Source organism: Protopterus annectens, chromosome 1.part0 (assembly GCF_019279795.1).
Source record: "Protopterus annectens isolate FY-2018-M chromosome 1.part0, PAN1.0, whole genome shotgun sequence".
Taxonomy (NCBI): Eukaryota; Metazoa; Chordata; order Ceratodontiformes; family Protopteridae; genus Protopterus; species Protopterus annectens.
Window position 1 is genome coordinate 458,237,868 of NC_056725.1, and position 19,535 is coordinate 458,257,402.

Below are 19,535 nucleotides of genomic sequence, written 5' to 3' on the forward strand. Positions count from 1 at the left end.
TTAATTCCAAAAAACAGATAAAAACAAATAAAAACAGGTAAATGCTTTCACGATTGCTCACTTCTTCAGACCTTAACAAACAGTATGAGAAAACAGGCCTTTAACTACATAATGCTTCCAATAAAATTAATTAAAAACAATTAAAATTGTTAGGTGTTAACACTTGTCAATGTACTAAGCCTCTCTTCTTTTGGAGAGGCTTTAAAGCAACAGCACTATTCAAACCACGTGGCACATATGCTTTAAAGTTGACAATCCATTTTAATTCAGCAAGTTCAGTGTCATTGCTCAAATCCCCTTCCCTTAAACTTTCATTTAATTTCTGTAGTACCAAGAACTTAAAGCTGTGACTCATACCAGCTACAGATACATGCTTTGCTAATGCATTTTTTAGTTTATTATTTCATATATCACTCTGATGTTGCAGGATCCTGTCCTTAAACATAAGATTTGTTTTCCCCATATAATATGAATCACATACATTACACTTAGCCATACAGACCAAATTCTTCATACAACAGTCCGCCCTCATGCATGCCGGTCTTGTAAGGCTTGCAGTTATATATGGTTTACAGTTATATATTGTCTACACACTTAATTATGCATCCATTAAGCATGGAACCTATGCATCTGTCCTTTATGCAGACTGTTGGATTGTCAACTTTAAAGCATATGTGCTACCTGGTTTGAATAGAGGCTTAGTACACTGATAAGTGTTAACACCTAACAATTTTAATTGTTTTTAATTAATTTTATTGGAAGCTTTATGTATTTAAAGGCCTGTTTTCTCATACTGTTTGTTAAGGTCTGAAGAAGCGAGCAATCGTGAAAGCGCTTACCTGTTTTTATTTCTTTTTATCTGTTTTTTAGAATTAAAGTGTTCTTACTCTCAGCATTGGGCATCTTTTCTTTATAAACTTAACTCACTTCACACACTTTCACTCACAGACTTTAATTATCTCCAGTTTAACACAACCTTTTGTAACTGTTGTAATCATCCATATTTCGGTGGAGCTGAGAGCTGACTGGGTAAGTTTCAGGAGTTCGGGTGGAGAATTGGCAGTGCAGATGATAGTGGAATCGTCTGCATATTGGATGACTGTGCCTTGAGTGAGAGTAGAGTGGAAGTCGTTCATGGAAATGTACTCCAGTAGTGATGTTGAGGAAAGGAGAGAAAGAGTGTTGCCACTTAGTAGCTTGTTGCCTGTCTGTAAGGTAGAGAACAAGTGTAGGGTAGAGGAACCGATTCTTAAGTTGGATAGTTTTCTAAGAAGAAGAGTGTGGGAGATAGTATCAAAGGCTTTGGAAAGGTCGGGAAATAGAAGGGAGACAAGTTTTCCAGCATCTCGAGCCTGAATGACAAAGTCACAGAAGGATATAAGGGCTGTAGTAGTGCTATGTCCGGGCCTAATACCATGCTGGGTTGCTGACAGCAGGTTATTGTCAAGCAGAAAGTTTTGGAGTTGGCTGTGATTACATTCCTCGAGGATCTTTGAGATGGGTGAGAGAATGGCGATGGGTCGAAAGTTGGAGATATCTTTGTTGTTTTCATCTTTGTGCAGTGGGAGGATGAATGCTTTTTTCCAAATGGTGGGAAAATAAGACTCTTGGGTGGACCTATTAAAAAAAGCTGACAGGGTAGGCAATGGAGTTTGCAACTTTTTGAAGGAATTCTTTTTGAAAGAATTTTAACTATTGCAGCTTACAATAATCTATTTGAAAATATTGACTAATATGTTTCGTGGATATAATCAATATGTTATCCATCTATTTCTCTCCATGTCAATTCTTTTATCATTTACTAGAAAAATATATATATAACTTACTCTTGTCCTTTGTCCCGTAATGATTGGCAACTTGTTTCTACTTGAAAAATATATTCAGTATTCTCTTAATGAAAACTTTTAATTTTACACTTTACTTGGGACCTCATCCTACTTTGACTCCCACCTTTCCACAATTATGGCATTTTATTTATATAAAGTGATAGTGATGAGGTCTATTTTTAATGCTGCAGCAATAACAAAATCTTTTACCTTTCTGATTATTCATCTTAATTTCAATATTATGTTCTACTTCCTCAACCATTGTGTACCTCTGTATATCGATTTCCATACTTTAGATTTAAACTCGACTGGAAACATTATGCCTGACTGGAAACATTACATTTGGTTCGCATAACAGCTTTATCTGCCAAGCTTCACTGTAAATATCACTAATGGATATATCCCTTAGTGCATCAACCAAATTCAGTTTACTGCATAGTGTTTCAACTCAACAGCACAAAACCTTTTTGCTGTTATTAATGGCTTGAGTTCACAATATTACTCTAACATTTCAACAATTTGCCTATAGCCTTTATTTATTTATTATTTTCATTGGTTGAACCAAGTTTAAGGAAGCCCAAATGTGTAAATGCCTATCATGTGGAGGAATGTCACCATTTAGAGTAATGCCACCATGTGTTTAAACTCAGAAATGTTCTTCACCATGAAAAGCTGTTCAATTTATGCAATATATTTCTGACCACAATTCTATATGTGTCTTTCATTTGTTAGCTTCCCCAAAATAAGTCATGTTTGTTCTATACAAATATTTTAATTAACTTTTTTCCCCTTTTCAATTTGACATCCTCATATTTAAAAAATACAGAAGTGCAACACATATATTCTAGATGTACTATATTATCTGAACACTGTGTTCATGCTCAGTCACACTTTATATTTCAGCCTATCCTGCTTTTATGGATGCCTTGGGATTATCATACCACTAAATAACAAAGCATAGTATTCCACAGGTACACTTGAATATTTCTGGTGAATCCAATAGTGCACATATCAGAGGATAAAGTTTTGCTTTAGAGATAGTCCTTGTTTACTGAATAAATTAAATGAATGATTCTCCAGCCATATGGTAGGCAGTTTGTATAAATATGGCTTAAGTTTTTAACTACAGTTCCCGTCCACCTTCCCATGGTAGTGTAGTTTATGATAAATGTGTGCAGTACTTCATAAAGCCTTTCAAGTTACACTAAAAATATAACAGTAATGTGTCTCTTAAAGGGTAGCGGATTACTTTAATTTAAGTTAACCCCCAAACACACACACAAAAACCCTCATCTATAAATACAAAATGGGTTGCACCAACACACTTTATTTGTGATATTGCCACAACTCCATCCACAATATACCGTAGTGATCCTGTGTTTAATGTTCAATAAATTCACAGCTCTTTTCCTTTCTCCTCCAACATGTAGACCACTGCCTGTCACATTATGGAAAAACTTCTAGCATAGTTAATAATGGTTCCTTCATACTTACAGTAATATAATTCAATGTTATTCACTATGATACCTGTTACAGAAATTCTTAACAAATGAATGCCTAACAGATCATGTCAGTGTAGAAGTGGAACAGCGTATAGACTAGGATTTAAAAACTCAGTATGAGGAATGTTCATGGATCTCAACTTTCCATCTTCAAAATGTGGAATGCAACCTCTCACCATCTGGAGCAAATGGACAAGATGTGAAGCACTTATGGACTAAAACTAGGAAAGGAGTGACTCAACTATTTCTTCATACTTAAAAAGTTATTTTTATGAAAGTTTTATGATTTGGGATTATTATCTACCATGGATTAGTATTTAAAATTTTTAAAAGTGTGTTTCATTCTCTTTCAGTGCAGAGCATAGAATTTTTAAGACTCAAAACGAGGTTCCTCATGATGTGGTACAATTGAGCATATCTCTCAACTGTCCAGATTTTGCCTTTTATTTTTGGTGTGTTCTTAATTTTTTTTTTTTTTTTTTGGTATTCTGAAAATCATTGAGGATTAAATTTAGGAAACAATGGCAGATATTTGATTTTCAGGCTTCATACCTCTCAAAAAATTGAGGCTAATGCAAAACCTGTTAATCTACCAACTTTCTAAGTTTATAAGAGCCATATTTTAAAATTACCCACATTTTTAGCCTTTGTCCAGATTTCCTGCGCGTAGAGATCGAGAGGTATATGACTGAAAAATATGGAACGTTCCTTGAGCGATGAAAATAAATTGCAGTACACGGTCGCTTTCAGATTTTGCCTAGCCCCTCATTTTCCTCAGATTTTCAAGACCAAATTTATATAAAAATAACCTTTTAACAACTATACGGATTACAATATCAGAAAACGTTCTATAGCTAACTCTGAATGCAACTGCAAAATAAATACATTGCTCCGCTTAAGACTACGCCTAAGGAATGATAACTGCATTTTAAATAAGGTAAAACAGTCAGCAATACTTTCAAAACAGTTGTTTTGCCAGTTCACTTCCGCAAAGAAAAGCCATACTGAGCATGTGCGTTGCTAGGTTACTGAAGCAAAACTGTTTTATATTTATTCGTTTATAACATGTAAAAATATGCGACACAAATACTGCAGGTTTTTGCCAAAAGAGAGAAAAAAAGTGAAGGAAATGAGAAAACCACGTCGATAGCTAAAATAAGAGCATTTCACCGCTACTGTGTTGCTAACACGCTGTCAAGGAAACTGTTTATCTTAGCAACAGCAGGCACGGAAGGAGTATATCTCCTCCAGAAGGTTCAGTATTGTGGATCTGCAAGTTTATTACGCAAAAATAGTTTTTACATATGGATTCCGAGAGCCTGCCTGGGAGCTTGGAGCACGTCTCTGGTACGGGAGTGGTGCTGACCCCAGAGCAGAAAGCAGCCTTACAAGTTTCACTTGTTATCTTACAGGGCCATTACAGATTTAAAAGGGTCCTGTTTTGGGGCAAGATCCTAGGTATTCATGCTGACTACTATATAGCACAGGGGATTGGGCAAGATGAGATGCACGATAAGAAAAACCTGTACAGGTAATTTATCTTTTCTCTTGTCATCACAAGTACTCAATTAAGCTGTTGTTTCTTAAAGGGTACCTCATTACTAGCAGCATTCCTCATTTTGAGGCTTAAAAAGTCCATGTGCCTCAGAGTAGAACATATTTAACTAATAATCAAGGTAAATAATATAGCAAGTTCCTTTGACTTAATATGATTTTGTGAGTATAAAGTAACACCTCTAACCACCACAGAAGCTTCCTAGTTGAAGATGTTGGCAAGCTGCTTGTGTGTATTTTGTAGCTGGGAGGTTCAGAACTAAAGCATACCTTTCAACTGTCCCTGACATTCATTCAAATTTTAGGTCTGTTCCTCATAAAACTGATGACTGTTGGAGAAACGGTGGTGAATTGCATGTAATGATAATAATTAGAGTTATAGAATTATTTTAGTTCAGAAAATATATATTAATGCATATTATCTAATTCAATCAATGTCTCAAGTTAATCGTGCTAATATTTTAAATGCCCCTGATTGGTTGAGAGCCATGGTTAAAAGTTACATAAAACTATTCTAAACTTGCTGATGTTACTTTGTTTGTATTTTCTATTGGTACTCTTAGAATCTATTGGATATCCAATGTTTGCCTTGAGAGTTTTTTATGGTAGTCATCACCACTTGTATCATGAACTGAATATATTAAATTATGTGTGTGTGTGTGTGTGTGTGTGTGTGTGTGTGTGTGTGTGGTGTGGTTAGGGCTGTAAAGACTCATCCAAATGTTTGCCAGTCATCAGCATTCCTGATGAAGCTGCACAGAAAAAATAAAACACTGGCAATATTCAAGAATGCATGAAACAAGCCTAATTGAGTGTTAAGCTTTGCTTAATTGACACAAGTAACTTTCAATGTCCTTTAGTGAACATAATATTTCTGTAGCTTGACAGAAATAGACAGACTGGTGTTTGCACCACAGAGGACACGGTACACAATCGAGTAAACTATGCAGAAGTAGTTTCTAATGGTGTGCAGGTGCAGAATTCTGGCCCTTTTCCCATGACCCCTGCACAAAACAAACAAACTTACAGGTGGAACAATACCACCAAGAACAAATGGAAGGGCAAGGGCAAAGGGAAAAATTACCACCAAAAGAGGCAGAAGTGGTGAATGTTTTGGAGACAAGAAAAACAGCAGAAGATTTTTGTATTAGTGTGATTAACTTGTCAAGCACTGTTTTATTGAATGAAGCAGTAGATGTTTTGAAAAAAGGTTTTTCTTTTATACCTACAAACAACATTAACATAGGGAAACTGTTGGTAGATTTCAGGTTGTATCTGAGAAAACTTAATTTAAGTTATGTTATGCAAGATGTATTTGAAAGACCTACCATTGCTTTCAATAATGAACCTAAGAAAGCAAGTACAATTAATCCTCCCTTACATACCACCCTTCAAGTGTTTCAAAATATGTGTGAGAATGACTTTAGGAAGATGAATTTTCACAATCATTTACAGAATTTAAACTACAAAGAAAAAGAAGCCTTACATGATCTATGCAGGAATTCCGACATTAGAATCATGAAAGCTGACAAAGGTGGTAAGATAGTCGTTATGGATACTACTCATTACAACAGTTCCATGTTAGAACTGTTGGACGACACTAATATTTATAAAAAAGTCAACATTCAAGATGTGAAACTGAGCTTCCAAAAAGTTGACGTAGCTTTGTTTGATATGTTCAGTCAAGGTGAGTTAGATTATAAAAGTTATGAGTATCTACAGGTGGAGTATCCGAAATTGGCTACACTTTTTGGTATACCCAAGATACAAGCCAATCAGGGAATTCCACCATTTAGGCCTATTGTATCAACAAAAGGTTCAAAGACTGAAAACATATCAATTTGGCTTGATTATTTATTAAATCCAATAGTGCAGAAGTCCAGATTTTATATCAGGGACTCTTGGCACTTATTGGAAGAGCTACGTAACTTAAATACATCATTGGATACTACATTTTTTGGTACTCTTGATGTTAGGTCCCTTTATGCCTCGATTAATCAAGAAGAGGGGTTAGAATATCTCAGGGAGTATCTTACTAATCACACAGTTTCTGACACCAATAAGACAAATACCATCTGTAGTCTGATGGAACTTGTTCTTGACAATAATTTTTTCAGATTTGACAAAAGCATCTATAAACAGATTTCGGGCGTAGCAATGGGAGCAAGAGTAGCTCCATCTTTTGCAAACTTGGTTATGGCAAATTGGGAGTTAAAGTTTTTAGTGAAACACCCAAGTTACATCGAGGTACAATCTTACTTCAGATACATAGACGATTTATTTTTCTTGTGGACGGGTACACATGAGGAGTTCTTTGGTATGGTTGAAGACATGAACAATACCACAAACTTTTTACAATTTAAAGTGAGTAGCTTTGGAGAGAATATTTCTTTTCTGGATATTTCTTTAAGTATAGATAAAGTTAATAACTTATTTAACAGTAGAATTTTCAGAAAAGAGATATTTGCCAACCAATATTTACATAAGGACAGCCTACATCCATCACACATGAAAAAAAAGGGGTTGTCAAGGGTCAAATGATCTGTTTAAGTAGGCTTACGACAGATGACAGTATTTTCTCTGAAGAAATCACGTTTTTGAGATCACTGTTCGTCCACAGAGGTTATGAAGTGGAGTGGATTCAAAGAATAGAGCAGGAAGTAATTCCTTTGAGACAAGGTATAGCCAAACCCATTCTTTTATCTGGTGACATCTGTCTAAGTTCTGATTCTAACATTGGTGATACTGACAATAATTACAACATCGCTTTCCCTTTACCTATAGTCAACGAAATGTGGTTTGTAAAAGGCACAATAGAAAACAATTGGAAAGTGTTGTTGGGTAACAAGGAATTAGCAGCCACTATAGGTGTTAAACCCAAATTCACCTATAAAAAGGTAGTTAATTTGAAGTCCATGTTAGAAGTTGGCGGTACCAAACGTTATGATACAAGTAGAATAGTCAGTACCAAGAGAGGTATGTTTGCCTGCCAAAATTGCAAACAATGTAGGTTTATTAGTAACAGCTCATGTATATTTGTTAAATCTTTGAATTATACTATCTGGGCCAAAGGATATTTCAATTCTAACACTGATTATGTGGTTTACTTTGCTCGCTGTGTGTCTTGTGATCATTTTTATATAGGTAAAACCAAAAGAATTTTGAAAAGAAGAATGTATGAACACAATTTGGCCATAAAAAATAAAGATGGGTTCAATTCTTTGGCAAAACATGCAGTAGAATGTACACAATTTAAGAAATTTGAATTTTCAGTGTTAGAAAACATCAATAAAATTGAGTATGGTGGGGATCTAAACAACATCTTAGAATGTAAAGAAACGTTATGGCAACTTGTTTTGGCTGCTGACAAGTTGCCAGGACTCAATGAGTCGATCAACTTAAAATGTTTTTATTGAATGGATAAATTATTTACACACTACAAGTGCACTTTTCAGCGCACATTACATACATATATATATTTTTTTCATTTTTATATTTATTTTTATTTTTAGTTTTGAATTTATTATCAATTGATATACACTTATAAAAACATACATTTATACAAACACACAATTTTTACGTATTAACAAGCTTTATATTTTATTAGATTAGTTAGTTATTGAATCTATACTAGAGCTTTAAATTATCATTACATAACATTTTTTTCTTAATTTTATCAAGTGGTTCTAAATATTCGTGTAATTGTGACGTCATTTCCTGTATTGTCTAATATTTAAGGGAGCTTGGATAATGGTTTATGTTTGTTTTCTGAAGAAGTTCACGCATTAAATTCAGTGAATGAAAGCGCTAAAACACTGTGTTCTTATTTTCTGTTTCTTTGGATTTATCACCGGATTTGGTTGGATTGTACTACAGATTTCCATTGTTTTTCGTTTCAAGCCTAATTGAGTGTTAAGCTTTGCTTAATTGACACAAGTAACTTTCAATGTCCTTTAGTGAACTGAATATTTCTGTAGCATGATGGCAGGTAGCCACTGTAAATCCTGCCTTCTTTTGCTAACCACAATATATCTTTGTTTTGTGAGGGGGTGCACTTTGACCCTCCTCACCTTTGTTTATTTTATGTAAAAATATTTAAAAAGGTACTACAACCAATATTTAATGAAAATACATTTATATTAGAGACTAGATATGTAAAAAGACCCAAAATGCATTGAAATTTTCAGTACTTACATATTATCACAACCACATTTTCACAGTTGCGATAACTGCTCTTGTTTCACTCAAATAATCTCTGTTAAGTTTAAAAGGGCCAGCAAAACTGTTAAGAAGTCTTCTGGGATATTGGTGATGGGCTTGGAAGAGGAATAAGAATGAAATAAGGAAGTGGGTAGCGTGTTTTACAGATATCAGGCAATGAATACAGCGCTCATGATTGTGACTGCTGCTTCTGACACTTCTTAATGCCTAAGAGAGAAAATCAACGCCCTACATGCACCTCTGACATTTTCATAAACACTGGTTTAAAAGGACTTTGAAAACAAATGCCACCCCCATCATGAGTGTGGAGGAACAAAATACCTGTTACTTGCGCAGGTTAACACTCTTAAAACAGTGCATGCCTCTTTGGTCTGTGTGGATTTCATAAAGTGTATTCACGCTCGAGAGATTGCATACCAACTCCAGAATAAGCTGTTCACATAATCCACCCTCCCCTTTAGAAAAGCATCAGTTACTGCAACTTTGACATTGAAAGGGATATTTTCAATCGTGTTCACAGTTTGTCAGAAATAAATAGCTTACCAAAAGCATGATTCCTATGTCTGTCTTTTTATTCTCAGGATTCTCATAAGGAAGTGGGTAGCGTGTTTTACAGATATCAGGCAATGAATACAGCGCTCATGATTGTGACTGCTGCTTCTGACACTTCTTAATGCCTAAGAGAGAAAATCAACGCCCTACATGCACCTCTGACATTTTCATAAACACTGGTTTAAAAGGACTTTGAAAACAAATGCCACCCCCATCATGAGTGTGGAGGAACAAAATACCTGTTACTTGCGCAGGTTAACACTCTTAAAACAGTGCATGCCTCTTTGGTCTGTGTGGATTTCATAAAGTGTATTCACGCTCGAGACATTGCATACCAACTCCAGAATAAGCTGTTCACATAATCCACCCTCCCCTTTAGAAAAGCATCAGTTACTGCAACTTTGACATTGAAAGGGATATTTTCAATCGTGTTCACAGTTTGTCAGAAATAAATAGCTTACCAAAAGCATGATTCCTATGTCTGTCTTTTTATTCTCAGGATTCGTTCCTCACAGTGCGAACATTCCTTTCATTAGTAAGACAGCAGCCATGTCAATTCAAATGTACATGTGTAATACATGCAAAACAAGGAGCGTAATTGTTCAGTAATTTGTCAGCATTAAGGTAATTCAAACGTATTCCTTAGAAGTAACGAGTTACCAAAACACTTTGTAGTGTTTCCTGCACTCGTTTCCTTTCTAGTATGCGAATTTCACAACCACAAAAATGTGGTTGCGATAATACGCAAATACCAAATTTTCATAATCTAATTTTGTAATTTATTTTCATCAAACTTGCATAACTGAAGAAAAAGGTTGGAGTTACAGGATGTTGTGCTGATGATTGAGTGTCACTTCACTCATTCCAAGTTCTGCAGATGAACTTCATTTTTCTAAGTTATTAATTATTCAGTTTTATGTCTCTAAGAGAAGTGAGTAAGAGAGTTGTGCATGATTGAGTCCTACTGTATATACAGTTAGATAAAGAATACTACAAGTTAATTTTGCTCTGCTATTTTGTGGCTGTGTATTTGTTTAATTTACTTGTATAAATTATATATATGTTTATATGGATAATGGAAAGGATGTCATCTAGGAGATGTCAGAGCTTGCATCATATAACCCCTGTAATTTTTAGTCAGCCCTTTACAATCCTTAAAATAAGGGTTGTTTTACATTTGTATGTATACAGTTTGATGGTTAAGCACTTTTTACAACTCCGTTAATGATGCTGCTAGTTGCTGATGAAAGACTGGATGTTTGGAGTTGTACTGGACTGGACAAGTACAGTACTCATAGATGGTGTGGGAGAGTGGCCCCTTCCCACACTAAGTGGCTGGCTTATTTGTCATTTCAATGTGCTGACAACTTTTGCAAGCATTTCTAGCACAGTGTTCCAAGTGCAGCATATAAAGATGTGTCTTGGATATCCCCAGATTTTCTAATATTAACAACTACAATCGCTTGTCTCACTTTTTCCACTCTAAGCCATACTGTTCTGCATTAATGCTGGCAACATGGCATCACCCAGTTAGAAAATACATGACATGTATACCTGCTTCTATCTCTTTTATATGCTGCAAGCAAGTACAAGGAAGTTTGTTGAGCATCTAATATTTCATATTATGCCTTCTTTTGGTGGACTGTTATTGAAGATAGATTCAAACACTTTTTCACTACAGTATTTTGATCCCCTTTCCTCTTGGCTTTATAAAGTTTTCATATGTTGACCTTTTCAAATCTAGATGGTGTTTTGGAACATGTATTATTTTAAGCTGTGTCCAGATTTCTTGCTCTAACTAAGAGGTTAAGAGGTAATCTAGCCACCTGTGGAAGTCTGATGTGATCCATATTGTTGTCAGGTTGGTCATATAGTCAGTTTCCCCAGAGGCTGTAAAACCTGATCTTGAGTCTGCCTGCATCCCTGTCTGTGTTAAGGAATGCATTATATCCTGACTGAACATACTGAGATGATGGAACATAATGGGTCCCTATCAGTTGCTCGAGTTTTCAGAAACTCGAGCTCCATATGGTTGAGACCATATGATCGAGTTTTTGAAAACTCAAAGCTTTTGAATGGAGATCGCAGAAAAGCAAGTATCAGGAAATTTACCTTATCTTACTGTATTGTGATCTGAATGAGAGGATTTCAGGTTATCTGCCTGCTCTTCTTACTTTTTACCCAGCTGTCTTGTGGCACATTTAAATAACATGTAAGTACATCAATTCAGATTTCCCTATTATTGATTTACAGAAAGTCATGGAATAGTAATGTTGGATATTCATTATTTATTCTAATACTTACTTTATCATATTCAGGGAAATCTTGGGGAGATGGAGCACATCCTAACACTTGGCAAACAGAAAGCAAGATACATTGTTACTAGAATGTTTGTTCTCCTGTTTGCTATTTTGCCTACACTTCTACCTCACAGTATTTGGCTCTGCAGTTTGTTTGCTGACTGGGATGCCTTTCATGTGGAGCTTGCATGTTTTCCCTATATTTGCATGAGTTTTTTTTTTTTTTCACTGAAGTTTAGAGTTTCCTCTCACATCCTAAAAAGTGTGACTGGCATATTAGTGAAGTTCAAAATTGCCAGTAGGTGTGTGTATGTTTTTGTGTGTGTTGTAATAGTAGGCACCTGTCAAACACTGACTTTCTGCCATGTGTCCAGTATTTATTGGGATAGGCTTCAGCTCCCCATTGTAGCATATGGGTGTCTGTTAGGATGGTCATGTCTGTTTCTGTTAAAAGTCTGTCACACGTTTCTTCATTTTTTTACAAGAAGCGTACTTGTTTACCCCACAGTCTTTGTCTCAATTCTTTTGCTCAGTAAAATATGCAATATTAATCTTCATGAGTACCTTATCCACTTAAATAACAAATGGTGAACAAATGCCATGTTATTTCTAGGCTTCTAATAATCACTGAATTTTCTGTTTGCTGCTATTTTGCCTTCCTACTCTTCAGGAAAAAGGAAAATGATAAATAACTTCCAGGCTTGTTGCCTAGCAACATGTGAACTATGGCATATTGTACCTCTTCAGAATTTTCATTTATTCCACTTGAAATGAAGAGTAAACTGAATTTCTGGACCAATAGTTTACAGTGTTCTGCTAAATTTCCTTTTAGCAAGATAATTCATGGTGGTTGCAGCTGAAGAATTTTTCTAACTGCAGATTGTACTTCTGTATTTCCAAAGGCATAAATTCTTAAATGTATTTCTTCCCTTCCATTTCTTTCTGTAAATGTATTTCACAATTCTTGACAGTTTGTGACATCTGAATATTTGTTAGAAATGCTCTTAACAGAGACCATTCTTCTCAAGAATTATGAGGAACGTTCCTCAGTTTTAGTCTCAAAAAGTCCATGTTCCTTGTTTTTCCATATTGAAAAGGTCTGTCACATTCACTGTTAAGAATTTTTTTAACTAATATACACTGTAAATAATACTAAATCATATTATTGTTTATAAATATAAAGTAACACATTTAACCATCCTTTGAGCTTCATAGCTGAAGTTGTTAAGTTGGCTGAGAAGACACACAACTGTGCACTGTTGCAGCAGCATAATATTGTTGAGCATGTATTCAGATTGTTAAAGGCCCACTTCTGTTGCATAGTTTTCTCTGGTGAGTTGTAGCAAGATGATTGCTGTCTGTAAAGTGTTGCAGAAAGATAGGGTAGGCAGACTGCTTGAACTAGAGATTGCCATTATAGGATCTCACAAAATGTGGAAAAGACTGTATTGCATAGCTGTGTGATTTTTTTCCCTTTGGGTGGGGGCAGAACTGGTTATGCAGTGAGGGTTGGAGGTTCCTGTAGAGGCAGGTGGCCAGATGTTGTGGGTGCTTGCAAAGTACTGGTGCCAGGAGATACAGATGCAGCAGATGGCATAGTATAGGGCAGGTGTGGGTGTAACAAGGGTTGTGGGTCCTCAAGTAGGACCAATGCAGACTGTGGATGGTTTCAGCCAAAGGGGCATCCCCTCTGGGGAATGGCAATGTCACAATATCTTATGACAAGGATGAAGTGGAACTGTATGTCTATAACTCCCTGGTTGTGTCTTTTTATAATTGTCAAATAGGGTACATCTGCAAAAGTGGCCCTGTTATGCCACACCAGTTGAGGGGTGTCTGTGAGGTGGCTGTTCATGACTTTAAAGTGCTTGTCCTGTGGGGTGTTCCCACAGCAAAGATGGAGTGGCAGCCATGGGTGTATAAAGGCATAAGACCCCATTTATGGCTTTTTCTACATCAAATGTCTGTCCAAAGAGCTGATCAGGCTATCTCTGCAATGCACTTCCTCGCATAGCTTGTCTTGCATGCCATGCAGTCCACTAATCATCTCTGTCATTGCACCAGTAGCATCCATCTGTGCCTATACCACTTCTTTCTTCTTTTGGCTTTTTCCAGGTAGGGGTCACCACAGCAGAACATCAATCTTCATAGTGATTGGCAATGGAGTTTTAAGTGTCAAGTTGCCAGCAACGGTGCCCAAACTTCCACAGAAGGCACACACACACACACACACACACACACACACACACACACACACACACACACACACACACACACACACACACACACATACCTAGGGCCAGTTTAGCATATCCATTTCACCTGAAGCATGTCTTGGGAAGGTGGGAGGAAACCTGGACACCCGGATGAAACCCACGTGAACACAGCAAGGACATGCAGACTGCACAAAAAGGTCCCCAGCCTAGAATTGAACCAGAGAACCTCTTGCTGTGAGGTGACAATGCTAACCTCTGCACCACTCTGCCACCTATCAGTGCCTATATCACTGCTCTGTACATTTGTTGGTTAATGTACTTTGTGACACCTAGGTGAGGCAATGAGTGGGAGACATTGTGTCAATGAATACCATTATGCCTGTCACTAGTACTGTCATCACATCCTGCAGTGACTCCACTACCTACCTCCAGCGCATTAGTAGATGATGAGAGTTTTGCCTGTGTTGGGCTGTCAGGCATGCCCTAAACTTCCATACCCAGTGGAGATAAGAAAGCAGATTTCACAAACACAGCTGTGTACCCTCGTCTCCCTGCCAGATGACCCTCGGGAAATACCCACAACTGTAACTCCCCCAACTATCATTAAGGAGTAGGTACTCAATGTGCTGTTCTTAGCCAAGAACATTGCACCAATGGGTCTCAATAATATTCCAGGATGCCTGCTTAATAGCATGAAACATGAACTATCGGTCCTCTGGAATCTCTGTTTAACCACTGCCTCCAAACAGGGTTCCTGCCAAATGATTAAAGGACTGCAATGGTTATCTCACTGTGCAAGGGCTGGCTACTCATGGACCTGTGGAATTATCAACTCATATGCCTGACTAGCCTGAAATGCAAAGTGTTTGAGAGAATGATCACAGATATCCTAATTGATCTTCAAACACTGGACCCAAATCAGTTTGGGTTTGTCAAGAGCAGGTCTTTCCTACTCAGCATGGTGGAGTTCTTTTAGAAGGTCTTCAAACCAATGGATGAGGGCAAAATGGTGCATACTGCCTTCCATGACCTGGCCAAGGCATATGTAAAACACACCATTTGGGCATTGTAGAAAGCTCAGTAAACTAGGTATAAACCCCTATATCACCTACTGGATATCCAGCTGGCTTACTGACAGAACACAAGAAATTAGAGCAGGGGACTTTACCTCTGCAAAACGGCTGGTTACTAGTGGGTGCCTCAGGACTAAGTGCTGGACTGCTTCTGTTTGCTATCTACTTCTCTGAGGTCAAGACTAATGTCAAGAGCCTGTAACTGTCCAAGTTTGCAGATGATTACAAATTGGGTGCAGTCATTGAATTCCCCCAAGATGCAAATATCTTTCAAGAAGGTCTGACATAGACCAATAACTGGTACCAGCATCATGGTTTAAAACTCGGTGCAAAAAAGTGCATCATAGTATCTTTTACAAAGACTGACACTCTAGCAAACTACTACTTTGACAATACACCCCTTAGAGTAGACTCTGTAGTCAGGGATTTGTGAACGCACGTAGACAGTGATACGGCATTTAACCATCATGTGTCTACTGTGGTAAGAAAATCATTCTATGTTGCACAACTTATAATCAAGGATGTGGCATCTAGATCCAAACATGTCATTGTTCCGCTGTATTCTGGTCATATGAGAGCAATCATTGAAGTAAGGTGTTCCCTTCAGTATATACCAGGCCAGGTATATGCAACAAGTGGGGCTTCGTCAGAGATTCCTCACAGAAAGAATACATGGTGTGGAAAATAAGTCCTGTACAGACTACCTTAAAGCCTTGTCCTTATAGTCAAGTCTCTTACAGGCTACTGTGAGACAACCTATGCCTGGCCTACAAAGCATCCTCTGATCCAGCCCTAATAGACCCTGTTGTACATCTATAAAACAAATAGCATTAGAAATACCCTATCCAGGGACCTAAATCTTGGCTGCAACATAAGTAGGACATACTGGAGTGACAGGTATGTGTCTTAGAGGTTCACACTTTTTTGGAACAAGCTTCCCATCCATGTGAAGCAGACTTCATATGTGCACTTATTCAAGGAAAATTAGTATCAGCGGAAGGGGAGCTGTAAATATACTCTTGGTCTGGCACCTGTGTTATGTCCAAGTATGAATACCACCCTTCCCTCTGCCCCAAATCCTTGGGAACCAATACCTATCAAATTTTATTGGGAAGCATGGCTTTATTTAAAAAGACCCCTTCAGTTGATACCCTAGTATTCTACTGTGATAGTATGTGGTTAGTACTGTGCACTCAACTATAACTTTTGCTGCAGTGGTGCTGTGTTTCCAGAGTGTGCCAGGGTTTGGCTGCCATCATTATTATCCATCTGTGATGCAGCATTAACATCTGGTATGACATGTTCTCTTGAGGAAGACCACATGATTTTGCACCTATGTAAACAGACAACCACTTATGCGTACAACTGCAAATATGTGATAATTCCACAACCCTGTAATTCAACTCTGCAGGGAACATTTAGCACATAGAATGAAGACAAACATACCTTGTTTCATATGTTGCCAAGCTAGCATTCCAGACATGCGTTTGAGAGAGATGTACAAGAGAGATGTAGTGGTGGTGGTCAGCATCCAGAAGCTCATGGCAGAATTGTGCCAGAAGTCCTTGGTAATGATTTAAGGTGATACCAACCTGGCACATTCCTGAGAGAGATGTGCAGTATTGTAACCAGTTCAGACTCCATATCCAGGTCTCCATTGAATATCAATATACTCTCACTGGCTCCAGAAAGGGACAGTGGTTTGTGACAGTGGAATCCCCAACTGTGGCTATCCTTTCCCATGCAATGACCTGGGCCTTCATGTGGGCAAGCAGCATCATATTGGTGACTATGCAGTGGACCTGTTGACATCTGTATAAGGTATCACCACACATGCATCCAGAAGGCTCTGTCAGCCTTATCAGTACTTAGAATGTGCCTTCCTTGTGTGTACAGATCTTACAGTAACACCTATGTCACTGCTGCAAAGAAATTTTCAAGCTGCTGATGCTCTTTAGTGCCATTGGCATTTCTGTACATGTCATCACTTGTCATAGCTTGGCAATAGATGTGCACCATGAGCTGTGTCAGTCCCTCACCCATTTGTCGTAAGTGGCTGCAACAAGTGTCATGCCTACTATAGACCATTATCACATGCTTAAGCTGACTAATGGTTTGGGCATGTGGAAAATGCCTTTCAAGCTTTGGAAACTGTCTGTTATATCCTTAGCAGGATATGATCTGTATAGCTAAGGGTACTGAAGCAATTATCAGAACGATGAACATCTACCTTTATGGAACGTTTAGTTTACACAGCTGTATTTTCCCCCAATGTTTCCTTGAACTATGCCATTTTTAAAATCTGCCATCTCATTACATTCCTAAAAAATGTTCATAGGTAAGTATTAATTTCCAGATCATTACAAGCCTAGCCAACTTTATCATCATCAGCCCTCATTTACTGTTTTCTTCCATTGGGTCGGACTGTCATGTACTGCTGCTGACTTTCTCAATTCAGTGCCACTGTCCTACTTTCTTTTAATAGTCAAGCCTGACTGTCGCAGGACTTCCGTCATATAGTCCATCTAGCTATATCTTTGCTCGGTGTCCCTGTTTCCTCTTGCCTTCTTCCTGTCTCTCCTAAATCTTCTTCACCAGATTGCCTTCTGTTTTTCTGCACATATTCCTGAACCACCATAGTCTATTGGACCTTTTCTGCAATTTGAGCTACTTTGCCGTCTGCTCGGATATCATTATTTCTTTTGTCTCTTCCACAGTGTGCATCCTACCAACCATCTCAGCCACTTCATCTCTATCATCTTTAGCTTCTTCAACTACCCTGCCTTCACTGCCCAGGTTTTTGCATCATATAGCAGTACTATTTGCATCACTGTTTTGTACACCTTACTTTCCAGCTCTTTGGCATTTTTCTACCACACGCTATCCTTGACAGTCTATGCCACTTGGCTGCAGCCCTTCTAACTTTGACGTCCTCATTCACACTTCCCTTTGCCTCAGTTACCCCTTCCACATACTTGAAACTGTTAACCTGTTCTATTTTCCTTCCATCTCAGTTTTAGCTTCTTCTAATTTCTCCTTTTTACTGCCGACAACTGTCTTGTCTGCATTCTGTTCATCCTATGTACCTTCAGTTTTGCATTCCATTCCTCTATCATTTGCTGACATTCTTGTTCAGAGTCTGCCTGTAATGCCACATTGCCTGCATACAGAAAATTTGTTTATTATTTCCTTTCAACCTGTTGGGTAATGTAATCCATCATCAGCATCAACAGCAGTGGACTCGGAGCTAAGCCCTGGTACACACCACTCCCTTTGGGAGCTGAAGATTGTTCATACTTTTGTCATTGTGTCCTTGTACTCAGCCTGCACTAATTCTACCAATGTTTCTGGAACTTTGAACCATCGCAGGTCTGCCCAAATCAGCTTTCTTGGGACCTTGTCATATGTTTTCTCTAAGTCTCTAAGAATGCTTGGTTGGTCTCTTGCCTGATCTCTAACTTTTTCTTAACTACCTTTAACACTGCAAATATTGAGTTGGCTGTGTGCATCCCGGTGTGAATCTGAGCTGCTCATTTCCCATCTTATTTTCTATTACTCTGTGTATTCATTTATCAATCACCATCTCCAACACTTTCATGCAGTATGACAGGAATTTGATGCCTCTATACTGCCCACAGTTGTGAATGTCCCCTTTTGTTCTTGTATACAAGCACTAAAATGCTTATTTTCCAGTTATCCAGGATACATTTTTCTCTCTCCATACTATTGAGTACCTTCAGGAGCCATTTCTCACCTAATTCACCCAATGTCTTTATCATATCTGTCATGACCTCATCTGAGTCTGCTGCATTCCTCTGACTTCATATTCCTTAGTCATGTTCTGCTTCTTCTAGTGTGGGCTCTTCTCCCTCTTTCATTGTTGGTTGTGTCTGGGGCAGTACAGCTTCTGTGTGCTTGTTAAGTACTTCTTCCATTTGGCTTTGATGTCCTGTGGACTGGTCAACAGGTTGTTGTTGGTGTGTCTGATAATGGTCTTCTTTATCTTTCTGCCTTTGTCTTGCATTTTGCCATTCTTCTTCAACTATACCTATTTCCTGTTCTTCCTGAGGTGATAGAGCCCTGAGTAATTCCTTAAACTCTTGTGATTTCACTGCAGTCAACTTACAGGCCTTCAGCCTAGCCTGTGTTAACCTTGGAACCTTCTCTGACCATTGCTTGCAGGTTATTGTGGCTACCAGTGGTTTATGCAGTGAACTATTTCACTAGGGATGACTTTGAAATCGCTGACTTTCTCCTAGTAAGAAAAGGGCTTTTGGATAAAGTCTACCTT

The 19,535-nt window shown here is 37.8% G+C and overlaps 1 protein-coding gene across 1 annotated transcript in view; it reads left to right on the forward strand.

Moving 5' to 3' along the window:
* Window positions 1–4,344: 4,344 nt before the first annotated feature.
* Window positions 4,345–19,535, forward strand: part of RSPH9 (radial spoke head component 9) — a 332,390-nt gene continuing 317,199 nt past the window's right edge. Inside the window, exon 1 of the mRNA XM_044060420.1 lies at window positions 4,345–4,859. Within this exon, the coding sequence (XP_043916355.1) occupies window positions 4,633–4,859 (227 nt within the window). The 5' untranslated portion in view covers window positions 4,345–4,632. The remainder of the gene's footprint in view (window positions 4,860–19,535) is intronic.